The sequence below is a fragment of the Leopardus geoffroyi genome, chromosome C1, assembly GCF_018350155.1.
Source record: "Leopardus geoffroyi isolate Oge1 chromosome C1, O.geoffroyi_Oge1_pat1.0, whole genome shotgun sequence".
Taxonomy (NCBI): domain Eukaryota; kingdom Metazoa; phylum Chordata; class Mammalia; order Carnivora; family Felidae; genus Leopardus; species Leopardus geoffroyi.
In genome coordinates, this window is record NC_059328.1 from 11,684,448 (window position 1) to 11,705,937 (window position 21,490).

Consider the following 21,490-nt stretch of genomic DNA (forward strand, 5'->3'; position numbering starts at 1 on the left):
GAGCCCAGTCACTCAGCCAGTCTGGTCCTCAGAGCCCATGTGACACCAGATGGGCTTCAAGAGGGCAGGTGACACAGTGCAGCTGGCCCACCCTCGGTGTCCCCGTGCCTGGGACAGTGCTCGGCATGTAGCAGCTGGGGCTGGCGGTTGGGAGAGAAAGCACCACAAGGTTTTTCAGGGCAGTAATTCTGGGATTGCCGCTCAAGTGGGTCTGGGAGCTGAGGGAGGAGACCACAGGCCACCCACATTTCTGTGAGGTCCTGGAAGTTTACTTGAGGTGCCACCCCTGCCCCCAAATCTCAAGGAAGTCAGATCTGTCTATCCTGGGGTTTCTCCCCCTGGCTGCCTCCAGCCCCGACCCAAGTTTGAGAATTTCAGGCAGGTGATCTCCAGAAGTCTGTGATTCTGTGGTTTATTGTGTGTGCAGGGTACAATGCTGGGGTCCTCCCATGCCCCCTCCCACCCCCCAGCCGTCCCTTAAGGGCCCCAGAATGGCGGGGGCCCCAGAATGGCAGGGTCACATCAGAGGCCATCCTATAGAACACTGACCCAAGAGGTGCAGAAGTCAGAAGCTGGCCCCGCCTCTCGCCCCAGGGGGCCTCAACTACTGTGAACCACCCCCTTTCCCCCCACCCCTGCATCTGTAGGTTGGAGACTGAGCCAGTGTCACTGCAGGTGTCTGGGGCTCCTCAGCATGAAGGCTGATTGGGGGTCCCTGCCCTGGACTGGAGACTAGGAAGGAACTGGGCTGGGGGCTCTTCCCATGGTCTGGGCCCTCTCTCCAACAGGAAGATGTGGGGCAGGGGGACATAGGCCATAAGGGACAAAATGAGGGGAACTACTCCCCAGTGCACAGAGGGGTTGGGGGTGGGGCCGTTTGAGAGCAGCTTTCACAGCCTGGGTTCAAATCCAACCTTTAATGAGTAAGGTGGGCATTCAACCACTCAGAGACTCAGTTTCCCCATTGATAAAAATAGAGATTGTAAAATCTGATTTTAGAATGTTCTGCATTCAGCCTCAACCAATGGTCATGCTCAGTATTTGAAGGACAGGACAATAGGCGGGCGTGTGGTATGTACACGCACCAAGCCTTATAGATTCATTGATTGAAGAAGGGGCAGGGTTGGGGGGGAGGTGACTGGCCGCGGGGGAAGGTTGGCAAGAAGCCGGGGTCCAACCTTGAAGACCCAAGGCCCCATCCATGTTCTCTCTCTCACCTCATCTGGGGGACCTGTCTGCGGAAGCAGCCCCGGGAGCCCAGGTCTCCAGGTGGGAGGAGGGACCAGCCCCACCCCTCTGCCCGGCGCGCCTGAGGGCACAGCAGGTAACCGAGGGCAGAAGTGTTGCAGTTTCATCCTGAACCCTCTGTATCGGAAAAACCCCATCTATGTACAGACGTCGTGTGGCCCTGCCCTGGCACAGCTGGTGGGTGGGGACACCGGGTAGCAGGGAGCCTGGCAGCTGGTTTGGGGCTCGGGGAGTGGCAGAGAAGAGGGTTCCCGCCACGGCCGCCCCCTGTGGTTCCCCTGGGCTGTCCGACCGGGATCAGCACCTCCGCTAATATCCGCCTCTTCCTCGCCCGCTCCCCTTGGCCAAGGGGGTCCCAGGTCCCTGTCCCCCGCAGGGACTCCATAGATCAAAGGAGTTGTCCATCTGTCTGACCTGCAGATTATTTGCCTAGTGCTCCTGCCTGTCCCAGACCCCTTCCCCAAAGTGGGTTCTTTGGGGTCTCCCTTTCCAATCTCAATCCCTTTATTCTGGATTAAGGGAAAGAGGCCACATCTGGAATCTGGAGGCCACAGGTGAGGCAGAAGGCCTCAGTTGCAGGGGGTGGGGTTGACCCACCTGGGGTCTGATGGTGTCAGGGCCTGGAACTTGAGCTGAGATGTTCTGCAAGCTGTCATGAGAGGTGAGGAAGATGTCTCTGGCAGGCCAGTGGGGGAGAAGGGGGGGAGTGGGGGGGACAGGAAAGGGGAGGCCCTCAGATTTTTATCTCTGTCCGGAAGGTCTGCTGGACGTGCTCCGTGTGTGGGTGACGCCGGGCCCGGATGGTGAGGCTGCCGTCTTCCCTCAGGGCTGAGGTCACGGAAGTGGGGTCCACGTCCTCGGGCAGCTGGCACTTGTGAGCGAAGGTGTTCATGACTGTGCCGTCGGCTGCCAGCTAGGGAAGGGGTGATGGGTCAGGGCCGGATGCCCCCAGCCCCGTCCTGCTCACATCAAGTCTTCCTCCTCTCACCCCAGCCAGGCCCCGACATGCCAAGGGGTTCTACCCTCGGGAGCAGAGGGGCTGGCCAGGGTGGCGTTGGCCGAGGGCTGTATGCAGGGCCAGCCTCAGAGCTGCCTTCCAGTGCTTCCCAGGGGGAGGCAAGGGGCTTGGTGGGGGGCAGCTCAGAGAGGGAGCTCGGTGGCAGAATTCAGAGCCCCCGGGGGACAAAGAGAAGACAGCACACAGCAGGGCTGTGCCCTCTGGGATGCCCAGACGCACTGGGCGTCCGGGGCCTGGGCTGGGCCGGCAGCCCCGCCCCCACGACTCGGCCGGCACATCGTGTCCAGAGGAGGCTGGGGCGGCTGAGTCACTGGCGGGGGTTACAGGGCTGGCACGTGCTGCCCTCTGGCCCTGGTGCCCACAGTCCTCAGCTTCCCTGGCAGAGGTGCCAGGGCATGTAGCCTCCCCTGCTCGGGAGAGGAAGCTAGGCCGTGGGGGATCTGGAGGCAGCCTGGCGGGCCCTCTCTGATGGGCAGTCGTGACTGGGGCCCTGGGGGTGGGGGTGGGGAGGGTGCAGCGCTCCTGTGCAGGCCGGGCCACACCCTCCGCCGGGGTCTCAGCCTCCTGGGAGCTGGGACTCAGAGACCCTAGTGACCCAGTGACCCTGAGGCCCATGGGTGGAGGGAGTGCGGGGTGGGTCCGGAGTGTGTCTGACCCTGAACTGCAGGGCCTCTGGCCAGCCTTGGGCCCAGGTCAAGGATCCCAGGAGGATGGGGGCTGAACCACTGGGTAGGGGAGGGAATGTCACATGGGGGAGCTCTTCCCTGCCAGCTTCCCAGGTGAGCCCCCTACCTACCCATATGCCTGCCAGGAAAGCTGTCCCCACTCAGCCACTATGTCCATCCTCTGGGCCCCCCTCAACTCACCTCCTCAGGTGCCACCTCCCTGCATCCCTCCACCCTCTCCCATTCCCCTGTGGCTCCCTCAGCTGCCCTTGGCTCCTAAAGAAAGGACCTCAGAGTCTTGGGGCAGGGAGAGGCAGAGGCTGGGGTCCCGTGGCCTACAAGTAATAAAAGCAAGGTCTCTAGTTTGTTCTGGGGGGGCTCGGGGGAGGGGCACTGGACCAGGTCTGGGGTCCCAGCATGGAGCATGGGGTACAGAGGGTACAGACGTAGAGCCGGGGTCCAGATGGGGTGGGCAGGCTCACCTTCTCAGCCCGCACCTCGATGTGGTTGTTGGACGTGGTGACAATGATGTCTTCAGGTGAGAAGTCACTCACATCCACTGCAAACTCATAGGCGTCCCCGAGGGTCTTGATGTTGCCCGGCCCCCCGGAACGGGCTGTGGAGGAGGCTGCTGTGAGCTGAGTACCGGGCAGACCTGCGTCTAGAACCCCGGTCTCTGGCTCCTCTTGGGGAAAGGGGCAGGCCCCCAGGCCTCGCCTCCCTCTCAGCTGTTGTTCCCAACCCCCAGCCCATCTGTCCTCACCTCTCGCAGCGCACCTTCTCCGTGGTGGGGCCAGGCCTCACCCAGCACAGGTGGGAGGACTATGTGTATGTGACCGTGTCTGTGGCAGCCCCCTCGCCCCCCCCCCCACCCAGGCCTGAAGGCTGGGGGATGCCTCCCACCCCTCAACCCCGTCCTGCCCCCTACATCTCCAGCGAGGACCTGGCCACGGGCCATGTGTGGCCATTGGCATCATAGCTGAACCCTGGGGCCACAACTCTTCCTTGGAGACCAGCCTGTTCTCCTGGCCACATCTGTCCCTGGCCACATCTGTCCTGGTGGCCACACGTGGCAATGGTTGTACAGCACCTGTTCTTGGCAGCTCGGCAGCCGTCTCCAGAGGTGGCCAGGAGCAGGTGTCCCCTACCTGTGCATCGCCCCTCCCCTCAAAGCCCTGACAACTTGCCTGGGAAGGCCCGGGGCTCTGAGTGGGGCCTCATGAAGCTGCCAAAATCCTCGGAAAACATACTCAAGGCTTTCTCCATGGGCGGGTCCTGGGCTGGGAGGGCACGGGAGGCTGAGGAGGAGGAGGATGAGGAGGACGAGGAGGAGGAATGGAAGCTTCTCTCCGCTCTGAAGGTGGAGGAGGTCCTGTGGCTCATCCACGGCGGGCGGCCGGGCCCTGGCCAGGCGGGCAGGGGGACAGCAGAGGGTGTGGGCTCTGGGGGAGCATGCTGGGCCCTGATTGCCGGCGCTTTATAAGGCCCGACTGTCCCTGGGCTTGGGGCCAGCCCCTTGTCTCCTAGCTAAATTTAGGCCTTGCCACGGCCCGGAGGGGGCTGGAAATCTTCTCCGGTGAGGCAGCACTGCTGACAGTCCGGCACACGCAGGCCCAGGCTGAGCTCACAGCCCAGCATTCCAGGCCAAGAACTCCAGCCCAGGGGCCTCCGCAGCAGTGGGCTGGGGGCAATCTGTCCCCTTGCCACTCGGACCCCCCGTGCCCACCCCAGGACCTTGTGGGTGTGGTGCTTCTGAGTCTCTGTGTGCCCCCATCGGCCTGGGGCTCTCTAAGGACTGTGCCTCCCCCATCAGACTGCAAGCTGCTTGAGGACAGGGTTTTCTATTTCCTGTCCCCCCTCCCCCAACATCCCAGTCTTTGGCAAGAGGGGATCTAGGTGGTGGGCAGTCAGGGCGGTGGGGCCCCGAGCCCCTGGCTCTGGGGACAGTAGGAGGTGCAAGGTGAGAAGGTAGGGGTAGGTGAAGGACCCCCACCTGTTGGACCCTTGTGTGAGGTGACTCTTTCCCTCAGGGCAGATAATGTTTACAGCCGTCTCTTAGGAAAGACTGAGACAGCCCTTGATTGGGGGGGAGTAGAATGTGCAGCTGTCCCCCTGCCCGCTCCCAGGGGGACCCAGATTCCATGCTTGCCCTCCCCCTACTCTCAGGACATTTTGGGGCCCCAAGAGGAGAAAGCTGGCGGTCCTTGGCTGGGGTGGGGTGTTGGGCTAGGACTCAGGGGAGGAGGGCAGATAATTTGGTAATTGTCCTTAAAGATGAGAAGGTTGGGGTGCCTGCGTGCCTCGGTCAGTTAAGCATCTTACTCTTGATCTCAGGGTCGTGAGTTCAAATCCTGTTTTGGGCTCCGTGCTGGGCATGAACCCTGCTTAAAAAAAAAAAAAAAAAAAAAAAAGTTCTATCATGTTGTATTCCGGGAACTGTTCACTTGACCTCCAGCTCAATGGAGATGCTGAGGACCGCAGTGGGCGGGGTTTCGGTTAGAGGTAAACGAGAATTCCCGAAGACATTATTCTAGCTCTGACTTCTGGAGTGCCTCCCGGTTGTGAGCTTTCCAGCATGGCCCCATATGGTTTCCCCACGGCTCAGGAAAGAGGTGCTGTTCCCATTTTATAGGCAGGGAAGCGGAGCCTCGCGGAGAGGGTGGGGCTTGCACGTGGGTAAGTGGCAGAGCTGGCCAGATGGGTCTGATTCAAAGCCCTCTAGGAGGCTGGGGTGACCTGACCGTATGTGTATGGAGACAGGCTAGCCCAGAAGCTCCAGAAACCCCTCTCTGGCCACCTACGGCTCAGCCGAGCCAGGACTGACATCATGCAGGGCCAGTAGGTGAAGCAGGAGAGGCCATTCTGGGAGGGGGGGAGGGGGGATGGGCACTGCCCAGGCTACAGTGTGGGGTTTCTGTTCTTGTCTCCAGATCCTGCCTTTCCTGCCCAGACCAGCTCGGATTCCTCCTCCCCCATGAAGGCCTCTGTGATTGCTGCAGCCACACAGGGGCCCTTGCCCAGATGCCCACCCCAGCGCCTGGCACTGTGATATGGTCTTCCTGGGGCTGTGACTTCTCTGCTGTGTTTTCACCCCCCCACCTCCCGCCACCAGACTGGTGGTTCCCCTGGTGCAGGGGTCTGCCTCTCTCCCACCAGATTGGGGGCTCCTGAAGGTGGTGACTGTTTTCCTTTGCTTTGGCTCCCACAAAACATCATCTGTGGAGGTGGGGGGGGCTCCATCTAGGGGTGATTATTGCTGCTGGTGGGGTATGTGCAGCAGGGGCAGCCTAGGGCTCAGGGTGTAGCCGGGAGCTGAGTGGCAGCTGGGGCGAGAGGGGTCTGTCACTGTGGTGGAGATCACTGCTGGGCCCGTGTCATCCGTCCTGTCCGAGGGGTTCCAGTAGGGCTGCCAGGAAGTTACCAGCACGAGGCAGAGATGGAAAGAGGGTAGGGGCGGGGGTGGGGGGCCCAGAAGCCTGCCGCCCGCCAGGGGAACAGGAGCCAGTGGCTAAATGCAGACATACGGTCATGGTGCTGAGGGCCTGAGTCACTGCTCCTGGACCTCAGATCTCGTTACCCACCCCCGCCCACCGTTCCTCCTCCCCTTCCTCCTATCTCTGAGGCATCGCCCGTGAATGTACTGGATCTACTGACTTCAGTGGCCAGGGGGGACCTCAAAAGGTCATCAAGGCCATTCCCCTGTCTCTGGCAATGCTCTCCCTCCAGATCACAAGGATAGAAGGAACTTCAGAGATGATCCAGAACCTCGAATCCCAAACCTACCAGGGCATCCCAACCATCCAGGGGGGAACGTTCGACAAACACAGACTCTTCCCTCTGTGCGCCAAGATTCTGATTTGGGGTCTTGGGAAGGGACCAGGAATCTGTTCCCATCTGTTCCCACACAGCCAGCCCTCAGGCCTGTGTTTGGAAACCACTCATCACTCAGCAGGTATTTATTGAACACCTACTATGTGGGGGACACCGTTCTAGGCTCTGGGGGACTCAATGATGAATGAGGCAGAGAGAGCCCCCTGCGCCCATGACTCCTCCTGGGGCAGAAGATGACACCGAGGCTCCGAGTGGTGAGGGACCAATGGGGGCGGCAGAGCTGTTCTGGCACCATGCCTGCTCTTCCCCCCGCCTGCTGCTGGGACATGACGCAGGAAAATGCCTTTTGGAGGGACTTTGCTGCCCTTTCCCCAGCTTCCTGGTGCTCCCAGGGCTGGGAGGTGAGGCTGGCCCGGCCGATGCCGGCTGTGGGATTGTAGCCTATTCAACAGTTTTCCTGTTACTGTACACAGTCAGCAGGTTGTGGCAGCAAGGTGACAGCGGGCCCAGGCCCACCAGGTCCAGGCAGAACAACAAGCCCGCACCCCACCTCCCACCACCTCCCACGACAGGCACACGCGCTCCTACTTTGGATGGACTTGGCCAGGCATCCGGGGGCAGAGAGCAGCTCAGGGTGCCAGGATTTTAACACGTCACGGAAGGGCCATGACGATTTTCACAGAGGAGCTTTGGCGGGGGGGGGGGGGGGGGGAGGGAGGGCAGTTACCCCAAATCTCTTGCCCAAATCTTTCCAAAAGCGGCATCAGACCCAAATCTATTGCTTTGTGCTCAAACCCTTGCCCTGGCTGATTAAAGCCACAGGGACTGAAGGAACTCCGGGGAGGGAGGAAGCCAGGCAGTCTAGGGCTGGGTTCAGCCTCTGCTGTGTGACTTTAGACACGTGCTGGCACCTCTCTGATCCTCGATCAGAGGCTGTGAAATGGTGATACCGCCCTTGATTCATAAGGCCGTGGGAGGATGAACAGTGTTGCAAACATGAAGGGCCTGGCATGCCGCAGGCACATAACCTTGTTCCCTCACCACGTCCCTCGTGCCCTCACTCCTACCCTCTGCTGGGGTGGGACCGTCTGTGGCTTTCACTCAGCATTATAGTTTGAGAGGGCGGTTTTCTGAGACCAGAAGGGCCGGATGTGAGGATCAAGTTCAAGTTCCTCCCCAGGCCTCGGGGGTCTGTGGTGCCCCAAATCGCTGCCCCTGCTCCAGCTTGTAGGTCTGTCCCCAACCCCCGATCTCCGAGGAAGGTGGGCAGTGGAGAGTGTGGGGGCTGGAGTTTGACCAACCTGGTTGGGAATTCCGGCTCTGCCCTCGGTGTCTGTGACCTTGGAGCAGAAGCATCACCCCCCAGAGACTCCAATTTCTTTAAAATGGGATAATACCTCCCACCTCGTTGGGTTTCTGTGAGTGCTCACGGATTTGGGGGAGGGTTGAGCACAGAGCCTGGCACACATCCAGGGGACAGCAGCGATGGGGCCCCTCGCCTTTGCCCAAGGTCTTCCTCCAGCTCCACTGGCTTTCTCCCCTCTCCCTTCTCTGCTGTTGCTGCTTCTGCTGCTGCTGCTTCTTTGAGTTTATTTACTTATTTTGAGAGAGAGAGAGAGAAAGAGGAGAGCGAGTGGGGGAGGGGCAGAGGGAGAATCCCAAGCAGGTTCCATGTTGTCAGCCTCAAGCCTGACGCGGGGCTCAATCTCACCAACCGAACCATGAGATCATGACCTGAGCCCCAATCAGGAGTCGGATACTTAACCGACTGAGCCACCCAGGCGCCCCTCTTCTCTGCTTTTCTAAACCCTTTCCATGCCCCGATCTGAGAATCCAGGGCCCTGACCCTCAGCCCCCACAGATGACCCCTCCCTGTCCTGCTGGTGTGCAGGAGTTTCTCTCTCCCATGTCCCCCAGCCACAGCAGGCACCTGCAGCGTGCTTGAGTGCCACCCTCCGTGTGGCTGTCCTGGGTTTTGGGAAGCTCCTGCTCCTGGTCCCCCTTGGCCGCTCTGGCCTGCTCGGCTCAACCGGCCTGGGCAGTTCTGGTTGGTTTGTCAAGGACATTCTTAATGGCCACGGTAAACCCGGGCAGGGCGGGGAGGGAGGGGGGCCTAGGATGTTGATTGGTGGAGCGCAGACCTGCTCAGGTGCATCTGGGCTGCAGGCAGAAGTGTCTCTGTCAGAGGAGGGCTGGCTGGGGCCGCAGCAGGGCCAACGGACAGAGGTGAGGGGCTGCTGGGTGTGGAGCCGGGGCCTGGGTTGGGTGGAAGCTGGGCCAGGGCAGGTCGGGCTGGGGCAGGAGGCTGGGGGGCAGGGGGCCAGGACCTCGTTTCAATCCTCACGGGCTTTCCTTCAGCGCCTGCGGTTTACCTGCCTCTGTGGCCTGAGCAGAGGAGGGGGGGGGGGGCTCAGGGATGGGCAGGGGGAGTCAGAGTAGCCCCTGGGGACCCCACAGAGTGAGTGACTCCGCGGGGCAAGGAGATTGCTCTGAGCAGTGGAAGGAGCCCAGCAGGAGCTGTGTCCACAGCAGGAGAAGGGAGTTCTGAGGCTTGGGGTCCTGCCTTGATCAACGTGGGTCCCCACCCCGCATCCTCGGTGGCACCCCCTTAGTGATGAGGGCACAGCAGACCTATGTCCCCTCCTGGTAACTTCACACACACACACGCACACATGCACACACATGCAAACAGGAAAATGTTTTTCCTTTTTATCTGGGAAGTAGGGGCATTGGAAGGGCCAAGTGGCAGGGTAAAGCCACTGGAGCAGCTTACCAAGGGTCTGTCTGTCTGTCTGCTCAGGGACCCGATGGAAGAGCTGGTAGGGCTGCGTGAGGGCTCCTCGGGGAGCCCTGTGACTCTTCAGGAGCTATGGGGCCCGTGTCCCCGCATCCGCAGAGGCATTCGAGGTGAGAGCTAGGTCCCTTCCTCTCCCTGTCGAAGACCCCTCAGGACATCACCCCTACCTACCCAGACCCCACCTCCCCCACCCACCTTGAAGTCCAAGAGCTGCCCTGCCTTGATGTGCCCACAATCACTGGGCGGCCGGGAGGGAAGGGATCTGTCTGCCTGTCCCTTTGCCTATGGGTCAGACGTGCTAGATGTCTGTTGTCTGCCTTTGGGGAGAGCAGGTCCCAAGGCCTGATGGCTATACTGGGGGCTTTGCTCCGGGCCCAGTGGGTGCTGCCTGGTCTGACACCGGTGCGGCCTGTAGGATGGCCCCACGGGTCTGGAGACATGGAGGGGTCCTGCTAGCCCCTTGTGTTCTGTAAGCTGTGGGTCCTGCGGAGACACTGGAGAAAGCTGTGGCTCTCAGCACACACTCCCCACCCCCTGCTGCTCCATCATTCTTCCATGAGTGTCCAGTGTGGGTGGGGGGTGGGTGGGGAGGGTGCCAGGCCTCTGTACCCCGCCAGGGCCCACTGTGCGGCCACCTTCACTTGTCCAAGTTCCTGCTCTGCCCCTCGTGTGCAGACCCCCTTCTGGGCTACCCTGGGCTTGACCACATGGCCCCAGCCCCACACTGCCCCTGCCCTCCCTGCCCTGAGCCCGAGCAGGCCTCCAGGGAAGGGGCCACGCTTGCCCCACCCCTGTCCCGGGCTATGACCCAGTGCCCCTGCCCCAGGGGGCCTGGAGTGGCTGAAGCAGAAGCTGTTCCGCGTCGGGGAGGACTGGTACTTCCTGATGACCCTCGGGGTGCTCATGGCCCTGATCAGCTACGCCATGAACTTCGCTATCGGGCGCGTGGTCAGAGGTAACCCCTCCCTGGCACGCACCCCTGCTCTGGACACAGGCTTCCACGCACGCTCTCGGGATGCCACATGGGCCGCCAGGTGCATCGCGGGTGGAGGAAGGCTCCGGGTAGGGAGGAGGCCTGGGTCTGTGCAGGCGCTGCTCTTGATTTGCTGTGCAACCCTGGGCAGGCTCCTGTCTCTCTATGGGCCTCAGTCTCCTCATCTGCACGATGAGCAAGAGAGGCCCGGATGTGCCCAAGAGCCCTTCGTCCTCCGAGCTTCTGCCCACCTGTTCTTGCTGCCCCCGTTTCTTCTCCTCCCTCCCTCCTTGCTCTTGGCTCAGTAACTCCGGGCAAGGGCACTTGCTCAGGCTACCAGACACAGACCTTTCTTTTCCCACGCCTCAGCAGGCTCCCTGCACCCTGAGATCTCCCAGGAACCGGGATAAGGGGGCAGGAAGGTTCTAACACCCCTCTGGCGGACTTGCTCAGGGGCTCTCCTGAGCACCTGCTATGCATATGCCCCAGCCATCATCTGAGAGCTTTCTCACAATGACCTTGGGAGGGAAGTCCCACTGCTAGCCCATCTGACAGATGGGGAAGCAGAGGCTCACAGAGGTTAAGTTACTTGCCCAAGGTCACTCAGCTAGGGAGTGGCGACACTGGAATATAGACCCAGGGTCCTATGTCTCCCTCCATTTGGGGATCTGCTGCTCCCTGGGTGGCCCCAGGCCTCCCCTCTTTGAGCTTCCACTTCCTGGTCGGGGGACACCTGAGGGCTGTGATGGTTCCCTGACTCCCGGGTGTCCCCAGCACACAAGTGGCTCTACCGGGAGATTGGGGACAGCCACCTGCTCCGGTATCTCTCCTGGACTGTGTACCCTGTGGCCCTGGTCTCCTTCTCCTCTGGCTTCAGCCAGAGCATCACATCCTTCTCTGGAGGTGAGCCATTTGCCTGTGTGCTTTGTACCGCGGAGCCTCGTGCCAAAGCCTTTTCCTGTCCCTCGCGGCTTCTGATGGGGGGAGGCAGGAAGCAGTGACCCCATTTCACAGCCAGGGAGGCCAGGCTCAGGGGAGTCATGTCACTGCCCCAGAGTCACACAGCGAGAAGGCCAGATCTGGACTCTTGGCTCACTGCTGGCTCTGCTTCCTTTCTTAGGGCTCTTCTGGGTGGTGACGGGGAGCCCTGGTGGTGGGTTCCCCAGGGAGGAGGGGCACAGCTCCCCCAGGGCCTCTCAGCTCTGCCTCCAGCTCCAGGCCAGCGCTGGGGAGCTCCAGGGGCACATCCGCGGGTGGCCCGAGCTTCTGTCCTGGGTCCCCCCCACCTTGCCAGAGCTGTCCGCCAGGCTCAGCTGGAACGATACGGGCAGCTCACGTCCCCCTCTCTGACCCTCACCTCTGCAAATGAATTTGCAAATCCCAACTCAGGGTTTTGGAGGACCCGACAGGCTCACAGCGCGGAACATTTTGCGCAGGGTGAAGTGTTAAGAGTCTAATCTGGAGACTGTGCCTCCTCTTGCCCCCCTGTCCATCCCCTGCCAAGGTTCTGGAATCCCAGAGCTGAAAACTATTCTGTCAGGCGTGGTGTTGGAGGACTACCTGGATATTAAGAACTTCGGGGCCAAGGTCGTGGGCCTTACCTGCACCCTAGCCACTGGCAGCACCCTTTTCCTGGGCAAAGTGGTATGGGCAGAGCATTCCCACCCCGCCCCGCCCCCTCTGCCTTTCCCCCCAGGGCCCCACAGAAGCCGGGTCAGCGGGGACTCAGGCGGGGACTCAGGCCGATGCCTGCCTTCAGGGGCTCAGTCTTGGGGAGGAGACGTGTGACAAAAGAACCGGGAAACGAAGAAGGGTCTGGACGGGTATCCATGCGGGCCTGGATGAGGCTCTCTCTGCGCCCCCCCCTCCCCCCAACCCCGGGCCCCGAGGGGGAGGGGCTAGGGCTCTGACACGCCCCCCTCACCAGAGGCAAGCCCCGCCCCTGTGCCCACGCACCGCCCCCCCCCCCCCCGCTTCCCCCAACCCTGGGCCCCGAGGGGGAGGGGCTAGGGCTCTGACACGCCCCCTCACCAGAGGCAAGCCCCACCCCTGTGCCCACGCGCCCCCCCCCCCCCCCCCGCTTCCCCCAACCCCGGGCCCCGAGGGGGCGGGGCTAGGGCTCTGACACGCCCCCCACCAGAGGCAAGCCCCGCCCCTGTGCCCACGCCCCCCCCCCCCCCCCCCCCCCCTTTGGCAGGGCCCCTTCGTGCACCTGTCTGTGATGATCGCTGCCTACCTGGGCCGTGTGCACACCAAGGCCATTGGGGAGCCTGAGGTAAGGGAGTCAGGGAGGGCCGTCCTTGGAGGGACGAGGAGGAGGGGAGGGTGGGGGCTGACTCCGAGCCCCGGACTCCCCCCATCCCCTCTCGCACAGAACAAGAACAAGCAGAACGAGATGCTGGTGGCAGCGGCCGCGGTGGGTGTGGCCACAGTGTTTGCAGCGCCCTTCAGCGGTGAGACCCTCCCTCGCACCCCTCCCTGCACCCCGGGGCCCCCACACACCGCTCCTGTCCCCTACCGCTGTGGACTGATCCCTTCACTCCTGTGTCCAGCTGAGGGACCCGCAGGAGGGATGGGGGCCAGCTGAGATCTTGGTTCTTACAGCAGACTTTTGAGGGCACGGCCACCCCTGGGTGAGGTGGACGTGTTTATTGAGACACTTCAGGGTTACGCCAGGCAGACCCGGGTTTGAAATCCAGCTTCCCTGCGTGACCCTGGGCTGGTGGGGTCAGCCCTCTGAGACTCACCTCCTTGTCTATAAAATGGGGACCATAATGGCCCCAGCCCCTAGGGCTATTGGAGGGATTGAGATGGCCCAGGAGGGCACACACAGGCGTCTTCCCTGGGCTCCTGCCTGCCCTCCCTCACTTCAGGTCAGGACCGAAGAGAGAGGGCAGGCCTGAAGGAGAGAGGAGAGCAGGACAGGAGGGGTCAGGGTGCTGGGATGGGTGGGGGTGGGGCTCTAAGCTCAGCATCACCTTCAGGCGTCCTGTTCAGCATCGAGGTCATGTCTTCCCACTTCTCTGTCTGGGATTACTGGAGGGGCTTCTTCGCTGCCACCTGCGGGGCCTTCATGTTCCGCCTCCTGGCAGTCTTCAACAGCGAGCAGGGTGAGTCCCCATCAGACCACCTGACCCCAGGCCCGGCTCCCTCCTCGTCCCTTCCCCCCCTCCCCTCTTTCCCTCTCTTCTCCCTCTCCCCTCTCCTTCCTGACCTGTACTGGGCATGAAGGATGGGGGCCCTGAGAGTACAAGATGGCACAGTGAGCAAAGAGGCAAAGGCTGGTTGTTGGGGCCTTGAATGCCAGGAAAGGGTACTTCGTGGGGGCAGGACTTGGCACGACCCCCTACCCCTGTTTGGGGTAGGAGCGTGGTCCCTGATCATTCCCCTCCTTCCCCAGAGACCATCACCTCCCTCTACAAGACCAATTTCAGGGTGGATGTCCCCTTCGACCTGCCAGAGATCTTCTTTTTTGTGGCCCTGGGGTGAGTGAGTGCCCCCCACTGGGGGCCCCCCCCCAGGCCTGAACTGCCACCCTGTTTCCGGGCTGGGGCTCCAGAACTCCCCTCCCCTCCCCAGGGCCATCTGCGGCATCCTGAGCTGCGCTTACCTCTTCTGTCAGCGAACATTCCTTGGTTTTGTCAAGACCAACCGGGTCACCTCCAAACTGCTGGCCACCAGGTAGGCTCTGGGCAGGGACTGGGGACCTCTCAGGGGGAGCAACCCCCTGGCCCCTACTCTCAGCCTCCTGATCTGTTTTATAGAGAGCCTTGCCCTCTGTACTGTCGTCCTCCTACAGAGCCCCCCAAACCTTCCTAGCCCACCCGCCACTTATGGAGCCCTGGTTCCCTCCTAACAGCCCCTCTCCGGGTCCCCTCAGCCACCCCTCCACCACCCCCAGCTTGCTGGGCTACCAATCCCTCACTCTGTCACTGAGTTTGCACCCCCCACGGAAGGCCCACTTTCCCATGGAGCCGGAAGGGCTAACTGAGCCCCTCTCCTCCCCAAACCTTGCCCGCCCCCTGGCATTGGCATCTCAGAGTCCGCCTCCTCTGCCCGAGGCCCGCCACGCGTGGCCCCCGTGGCCTGATGGGAGTTCCGTCTGGGTGGGGTGGGGCTGACCCCCACAGGGTTCCTCCCCCGGAGTGGATCCGGCCCCCAGGGTGGTGGTGGGGCCCGCTCTTGTCTTTTTCCCCTTCCCGGGGGGTGAGGGAAGAGGGGGGCCAGCACTGGAGCTTACCCGCCCCCTCCACCCCCACCCCACAGCAAGCCTCTGTATTCCGCCCTGGCCGCCTTGGTTCTTGCTTCCGTCACCTACCCCCCTGGCGTGGGCCGCTTCATCGCTTCTCGGGTAAGGGGTGCAGGGCTGGGAACCCCCCCGCCATCCGTCACCCACTTTGTGCCCGTCATCTCGTGTAATCCCCACCACACCCGTAAGGGGAAGCCTGTGGGTCATCCTCGAGTTCCAGACGAGGACACCACAGCTCTGGGACGTCAGAGCCCTTCCTGAGGCGGGACAGGGCAGAGGAAGACTCGGGGCAGGGGCAGGGCAGGGGGGTGGCAGGAAGGGGCCCCCCAGCCCCCTCACCGACCTGTCCCCCGCACCAGCTGTCCATGAAGCAGCATCTGGAGTCACTGTTCGACAACAACTCGTGGGCGCTGATGACCCGGAACTCATCCCCGCCCTGGCCTGAGGAGCTCGACCCCCAGAACCTGTGGTTCGAGTGGTACCACCCACGGTTCACCATCTTTGGGACCCTCGCCTTCTTCCTGGTTATGAAGGTGGGTGCCAGGGGGCCCCCAGGGGAGCGCACAGAGTGGAGACCAGCCTGGGAGGGGGATGCTCGCCGGTGGCCTGGGCCTCTTCCACCCGGCCCGCCTGATCTGACTCCCGCCAGCTGTGCGACTCTGGCCAAGTTGCTTCAGTTCTCTGAGCCTCGGTTGCCTCGTCTTTAAAACGGTTGCTGTGTCGGCCTCGGAGGGAAGGTTGAGAAGGAAGAGAGGAAAGCCCTCGGCACGGTGCCAGGCACACAGTAGGCACTTTGTCAGGACGGGTTTCCTGCCCTCGGTCAGCGCCTTCCTGGTCAACGTCAGACACCGGCGATGGGGGCGTGTGCCTGCGCGACCCCCTTCCCCCCGGGACACTCCCCTGTCCCCCCATCTATTCCCTCTTCTCGCCCACTCCTGTCCGGTTGCCCCTAACCTCTGCCCTGCTGGGTTCCCACCGCCCACAGTTCTGGATGCTGATTCTGGCCACCACAATCCCCATGCCTGCCGGCTACTTCATGCCCATATTCATCTTCGGTGAGTCTGGGGTTCTGAGGGTCTGAGAGGTTCAGGGTTACTGGGGCAGGGCTGTGGCTCTTGGCCCCTCCCCTCCCTCCTCCGAGGGTACTGAGGCTGGTCCCCAGGAACGGAGGGCTGTGGGAGCCGGGTCAGCCTGGCTCCCCCTCCCCCTGCTGTCTGTGGCCAGGAGCTGCCATCGGGCGCCTCATCGGGGAGGCCCTGGCTGTTGCCTTCCCTGAGGGCATCGTGGCCGGAGGGGTCACCAACCCCATTATGCCTGGAGGGTACGCCCTGGCAGGTGAGTGTGCTGAGTCCCCCCTGGGCGGGGAGACATGACGGAGCTGGGCTGGACCTGGGGGGTCAGCCGGTGGTTCTGCGGGGCATGGGGCGGTCACTGTGCCTCCTGTGAGCCCCCTCTCTGAGCCCCGGTGACTCTCTCTGGCTCCCGTCTTGTCCCTGGTGCCCCACACTCTCCTTTACCACGCTCCTCCTCACCGAGCCCAGCCACCGGGGCATCTCCAGCGTGTGGCCTCTGGACAGCTGCCGTCTAGCATGTGGCCTTAGCCCCGGGTGGCTCTGCGCTCTGCACGAGGCTGGCCCCTGGCCTGAGCCGCCCCGCCCTGGGTCTGCCCCCTGCAGGGGCTGCGGCCTTCTCAGGGGCTGTGACCCACACCATCTCCACGGCGCTGCTGGCCTTCGAGCTGACCGGCCAGATAGTGCACGCGTTGCCGGTGTTGATGGCCGTGCTGGCAGCGAACGCCATCGCCCAGAGCTTCCAGCCTTCCTTCTATGACGGCACCATCATTGTCAAGAAGCTGCCATACCTTCCGTGGATCCGAGGTCGGAAAATCAGGTGAGAGGTGCCCACTTTGGGCTGGTTGATGGGGGTGATGGGTCTGGGTGGGCTGGGGTGAGGCCCCACCTCCAAAAAAAAAAACCCACAAAACCCTCACTGTGGCTGACCTTGGGCCTGGGTGGTATGGAAGAGGCCAACACACAGCCACCTCGTCCCCACTCTCTCCAGCTCCCTGCATGACCTTGGGCAAGTCCTTGGCCTCCTGGGCCTCTGCGTCTCATTAGCCATCAGTCTGTCCTCATGACGGTAGGACAGAGATTGCCGATTTGCTGGAAACTGGCGCTCAGAGAGATGCCTTGTCTTGCTCGCGTCCCACGGAGAATCGGCACCAGATCTGGGAGGTCCCCTCCTCTCTCCCACTCCTGCTCTGCTGTCCTGACTGGGACACAGGGGGCTGGAATCAGGCTTTGAGGTCCTCACATGGCAGCCTCTGTTCCCAGAGAAGCAGGACTGAGAGTCTCTGAGACCCAAGGCCCAGCTCCCAACGTGTGCAAGCTGCCACCTTGCTCCGGACCTCAGTTTCTCCATCTGTAAAACGGGGGTGGCTACTCCAGTGATTTTCAAATTTTAAAGCCTTTTTTTCATTTTGCCATAAAACTTTCCTTCAAATGAAATTTTTCAGGGAAGGCTTCCGAGTAAAACAGACCAAAGCAGAGACAGTCTGGGCGGGGACCCAGGGGTTTGAGAGCTAGGAATCCAGAGTCAGGCCATAGGTGAGCCGGTCCCCAGGTTCCTCCCCACCTTGGGGTTCTGCCAAGTTCCTCCCCACCCTAGTTGCTCATCCTAGGAGTGTCTCAGCGCCTGCCCACAGCCAAGAACCAGGTACCCCTGCCTCGTCCTGGGGTCTGGATATCCTGCCACTCCAGGACCTGAAGGGAGCGCCCTTCTGCCTTCAGCTCTCACCGTGTGACTGTGGAGCACTTCATGGACGCTACCATCACCACGGTGGCCAAGGACACACCGCTGGAGGAAGTGGTCAAGGTCGTGACCTCCACGGACATGGCCAAGTACCTCCTGGTGGAAAGCACAGGTGCCCGGCAGGAAGGGGGGAGCGCGGGTGGGGAGGGGACATTCCCTCGACCTTTCTCTTCAGCCTTGGGGGCTCAGGTCCAGGAAAGGGAAAGCAGGGCATGGGACCTGTCAGGCACCCGAATCTGAATCTTCTCTCTACAACTGTGTGACCTCAGGTGGGTCACTTCACCTCTTTGAGCCTCGGTTTCCTCACTGGTAAAATGGAGATAGCAACCGCCCTACTTGGGGTGGTTGACATGTTTAAATGAGAGACGAGAGGGGGCTTGTAAGGCACTCTGTGGATACCTTTAGGAATTTTAGAAACCAGTCCTCGTGTGCTTGGGAGCGGGGATAAAACGATGGGAACACTACCAGGGTCTCCCCTTCAAGCATTCCCTGGCTTAGTCACCTCTCTTGAAACCCTTTGCCATGAGAAAGACATCTCTTTGGAGAAAAACGGATGGGCACCTTTGTTAAAAGACACACGAGCTGAATCTTGGCGAAGGATCTAGCTAGAGCATCATTTCCCACGGGGACAAGTACAGGAAGAGTGGGAAAGACACGCCGGGGGGAGGCAGCTATGTCCACTCGGGCCACCGCCAGCCCATATGTGCAAACAAGGCAAGGTACACACTTGGCAAGCACAGCACAGCTGGATTTTGATGCCCACTCATCCTTTCAGCGGGTGCCTTGTTCAGGAAGCAACCTGCACAACTGTATGGGTCACCCCCATACCCACCCCAAGAGACCATAAAGTCACTTACGAGCAACAGAAGCCTGGGCAAACCCCTTAAGCTCTAAGAATTGCAGTTTCCCTACCTGGAAAATAGGGACCAATGCAATATGGAGTTGTCGGAGGTTCTCACCCCAAATGCCAGGCCCTCTCCCCACTCAAACTGGGATACCTTTAACATTATCCCACAGAATACACCAAATATCCCGTTTGAAAATACTTGCATATGTCTGACTCCCCTAAGAGGCTTCACCTCCTGGAACAAAGACAGAACTGGTCTCCAAGACAAAGTCCATTTCTACCCTTAGAGCCACAGGAAGCAAAGAGCCCCCACTGAGCACAGGCGCAGGTTGTGGGACCCTGGCGCTCACCTAAGACACAGCTTTAATTGTTATTGTTGTCGTTGCTATTGTTGTTTAAAGGGAGAGTATTTACCTATCTAGTTGTAAAGGTTGTTTTTGTTTTTTTTTTCTAGTTGTAAAGTTTTTTGTTTTTTTGTTTTTCTGGTGGTAAAGTTTTTTTTTGTTTTTGTTTTTGTTTTTTCTAGCTGTAAAGTTTTAATTTTGCTTGACAAGAAGGAAGACTGCCAGGACTGCCCCCTCAAACCTGTGCCCGCTCCAGTCATGGCCTGGAGTGAGGCTTGCCAAGCCCTCAGCACACGGTGCATTTCCTGTGGGAAATGAGGGGCAAAGCCCGGCCGTGATGCACAGATATCTTCACGCTAGTTCTCCCAAACCTGCTCTTGCCTCGAGGCGCCGCCACAGGGGCGGTCAGGGTGGGCAGGCAACCTCCCGGCCCCCTGGCAGCCTCACCCAGCTGCCCTCAACCACCAGGCCTCCACATCAAAAGCTGAGTGGCCTTGGGCAAGACAATCAACCTCTCTGTGCCTCTGAGCCTCAGCTTCCTCTTCTGTAAAATGAGTGGTAATAGTTCCTGACCCATAGGCTGCTGTAGGTTCCTGAGAGACACGAGAACGCCCAGTACAGTTCTTGGCACATAGTCGGTGCCCAGCAAATGTAAGTTCCTTCTTCCTGATGTGGCTCTCTCCCTCTCCACTTGTGCAGAGTCCCAGATACTGGTGGGCACCATGGAAAGGGCCCACCTGGTGCAGGCCCTCCAGGCTGAGCCACCTTCCTGGGCTCCAGGACACCAGGTGAGTACAGGATGGGGAGTGGTCAGCAGGGTAGTGAGGGGAGGGGGCCTCTGGGAAAGGTGGTTCTAGGGGGCCGGCCTGGAGGAAGGGGTGGCTGGCCCAGGCCCCCCGTGATTTTTCCACCATCCCCAGCAGTGTCTCCAGGACATCTTGGCTGGGGGCTGTCCCGTGGAGCCAGTGACCCTGCAGCTGTCTCCGGAGACCTCCCTGCACCAGGTAGAGGGAGACAGTGGGGAGGGTTGGGGCATGCGGGCATGTGGGCATGCGGGCAGACGAGGACGGTGGGATAGAGGGAAAGAGCCCAAGAAGGGAACTTAGGCTCCAGCTTTCTTGGCACGCTCTGTCTCCTTCTCTTGGGTCTGCTTCCTCATCTGCAGAATGGACACAGCAGTCCTTGTCCTCTCCAGCCTTTATTCCTAGGATTCTTGGGATGACGCAGAGACTAAGGGAAGAGGGAGAGCTTGGGGGAACAGAAGCCTCTGGGTGGAGAGAGACAGTAGTTAAAAATGTGTCCTTGCATAAAGGTACACATGGGTCTCGGTTTCAGCTCTGCTATAGTCTCCTCGTGTGATCTTGGGCACATTACTTAATCACTCTGAATGCTGATCCCCTCCCACCCTGCAAAACAGAGCCTGGCACATGGGGTTGGGGACCTGCGGGAGGCCTCAGTTCCTCTGTGCTGCTGGATGATCCTGGATCCCTTTAAATAAACCCGTCCTTTCCCTTGGTCCCTTATGTGGACTCTGGAGACCTCTGGTGGTCACGGTGGACATTGCAGGCCCGGGTCCTGTCTCCCACCCACCACTATGCACGCGGCCGCCCTACCCTTCCCAGGCTCAGAGACAGGCAGGTGGGCACCACTGGGACGGAGCCCTGGCCAGGGCTCCACCTCAGCTCACAGCCCCCAGGCCAGGGCGAGATTGAAGCTAGAGGGGTGGGCTGAGCACATGTCCTCCAATGTTTCCTAACAACCCCTCCTCCAGGCACACAACCTCTTCGAGCTGCTGAACCTTCGGTCCCTCCCTGTGACGTCCCGGGGCAGAGCTGTAGGCTCCGTGTCTTGGGTGGAGGTACGAGGGCCCCAGGGGCGGAGCAAGGCAGAGGAGCCATGCTCTAGCAGGCTGGGGAGGCAAGGGGGGGCACCAGTATCCTCCCATCTAAATTTAGAGGTGTCTCACCGGATTCTGATGAGCCTCACTTCTTGGCCCAGAGTGGCTGGCCGCTGTTTTGTGGCCAGTGGCCAGTCTTGCCATTCTCTGGACCTCAATGGTTCCATCTGTGCAGTGGTGGGGGGCGGGGGGCACTGGCTTCAACGTTCACCCCAGAATCAACCCCGAGCAGAGTCAGGTAATACTGGAACCCCCACTCTTAGCCTCTTCTACATCCTCCCTCCCCCCAACCCCTCTTTCTCTGTTCTAGTTGAAGAAAGCAATTTCCAGCCTGACAAACCCACCAGCCCCAAAGTGAGCCAGCCTGGCAAGACGAAACAGGGCGCCTCAGCTGCCGTGGTGAAGGAGGTTGGGCAGGGACCCTGCCTCTCTTCCCCCATCACGGCACACCTCCGGCCCAGCTCAACTGCTCAGTGTAGCGGGCAGCTCTGACCTAGCACCAAAGAGGGCCCCACGGTCACCATGGTCCATCCTGGGTGACACAAGCACTATATGCCTTAAGGGACAAGTTCCACCCTGGACAGAGCAGAAATGGAGACCGCAGAAAACCAGCGGACAGTGGGTGCTCGTCGAAAAGTCACCAAATTTACAATGAAGACAGGGGTGTATGCGGTCACCAAGGGCAGGTACAGAGGCCCTCTGGGGGTTGTAGGACTCCCAACCAGAGGCTCCTGAGAAAAATAAAGCCGATTCCCAGAGCTGCAGACCCCCTCACCTCAGCTCCAAGGGCGTTGACGTACCTGTGCGGGC

The 21,490-nt window shown here is 60.9% G+C and overlaps 2 protein-coding genes across 3 annotated transcripts; one reads left to right on the forward strand and one right to left on the reverse strand.

Moving 5' to 3' along the window:
* Positions 1 to 897: 897 nt before the first annotated feature.
* Positions 898 to 4,461, reverse strand: HSPB7 (heat shock protein family B (small) member 7). The gene is made up of 3 exons (XM_045475780.1): positions 4,119 to 4,461; positions 3,414 to 3,547; positions 898 to 2,161 (listed from the first exon to the last, which is right to left on the reverse strand). Exons 1-3 carry the CDS (start codon positions 4,312 to 4,314, stop codon positions 1,982 to 1,984), a joined length of 510 nt encoding a protein of 169 aa, XP_045331736.1. The 5' UTR covers positions 4,315 to 4,461; the 3' UTR covers positions 898 to 1,981.
* A 4,461-nt stretch (positions 4,462 to 8,922) lies between these two features.
* LOC123597245 (chloride channel protein ClC-Ka) lies at positions 8,923 to 21,438 on the forward strand. Of its 2 annotated transcripts, none has more exons than XM_045475781.1 (20): positions 8,923 to 8,988; positions 9,563 to 9,669; positions 10,386 to 10,514; positions 11,307 to 11,435; positions 12,037 to 12,176; positions 12,730 to 12,807; positions 12,907 to 12,985; positions 13,517 to 13,642; positions 13,933 to 14,017; positions 14,112 to 14,213; positions 14,799 to 14,883; positions 15,141 to 15,314; positions 15,767 to 15,836; positions 16,006 to 16,116; positions 16,458 to 16,671; positions 17,571 to 17,704; positions 19,483 to 19,571; positions 19,704 to 19,787; positions 20,555 to 20,641; positions 20,991 to 21,438. In XM_045475781.1, exons 2-20 carry the CDS (start codon positions 9,570 to 9,572, stop codon positions 21,036 to 21,038), a joined length of 2,064 nt encoding a protein of 687 aa, XP_045331737.1. In that variant the 5' UTR covers positions 8,923 to 8,988; positions 9,563 to 9,569; the 3' UTR covers positions 21,039 to 21,438. The 2 variants fall into 2 exon arrangements, with proteins under 2 accessions (XP_045331737.1, XP_045331738.1); XM_045475782.1 differs by having other exon boundaries at positions 19,707 to 19,787.
* The last annotated feature ends 52 nt before the right edge of the window (positions 21,439 to 21,490 follow it).

What these genes read in the sequence shown, in the direction of transcription:
- HSPB7 (XM_045475780.1), bottom strand. Translation starts at nt 4,314, where the DNA reads ATGAGCCACAGGACCTCCTCCACCTTCAGAGCGGAGAGAAGCTTCCAT. An exon ending in AGAGCCCCGGGCCTTCCCAG is followed by an intron (nt 3,548 to 4,118) that starts GCAAGTTGTCAG and finishes CCTCCTCCACAG; the next exon opens with CCCGTTCCGGGGGGCCGGGC. An exon ending in TCGAGGTGCGGGCTGAGAAG is followed by an intron (nt 2,162 to 3,413) that starts GTGAGCCTGCCC and finishes CCCCTTCCCTAG; the next exon opens with CTGGCAGCCGACGGCACAGT.
- LOC123597245 (XM_045475781.1), top strand. Translation starts at nt 9,570, where the DNA reads ATGGAAGAGCTGGTAGGGCTGCGTGAGGGCTCCTCGGGGAGCCCTGTG. An exon ending in CCTCCTGGTGGAAAGCACAG is followed by an intron (nt 17,705 to 19,482) that starts GTGCCCGGCAGG and finishes CCACTTGTGCAG; the next exon opens with AGTCCCAGATACTGGTGGGC. An exon ending in CCTGGGCTCCAGGACACCAG is followed by an intron (nt 19,572 to 19,703) that starts GTGAGTACAGGA and finishes CACCATCCCCAG; the next exon opens with CAGTGTCTCCAGGACATCTT.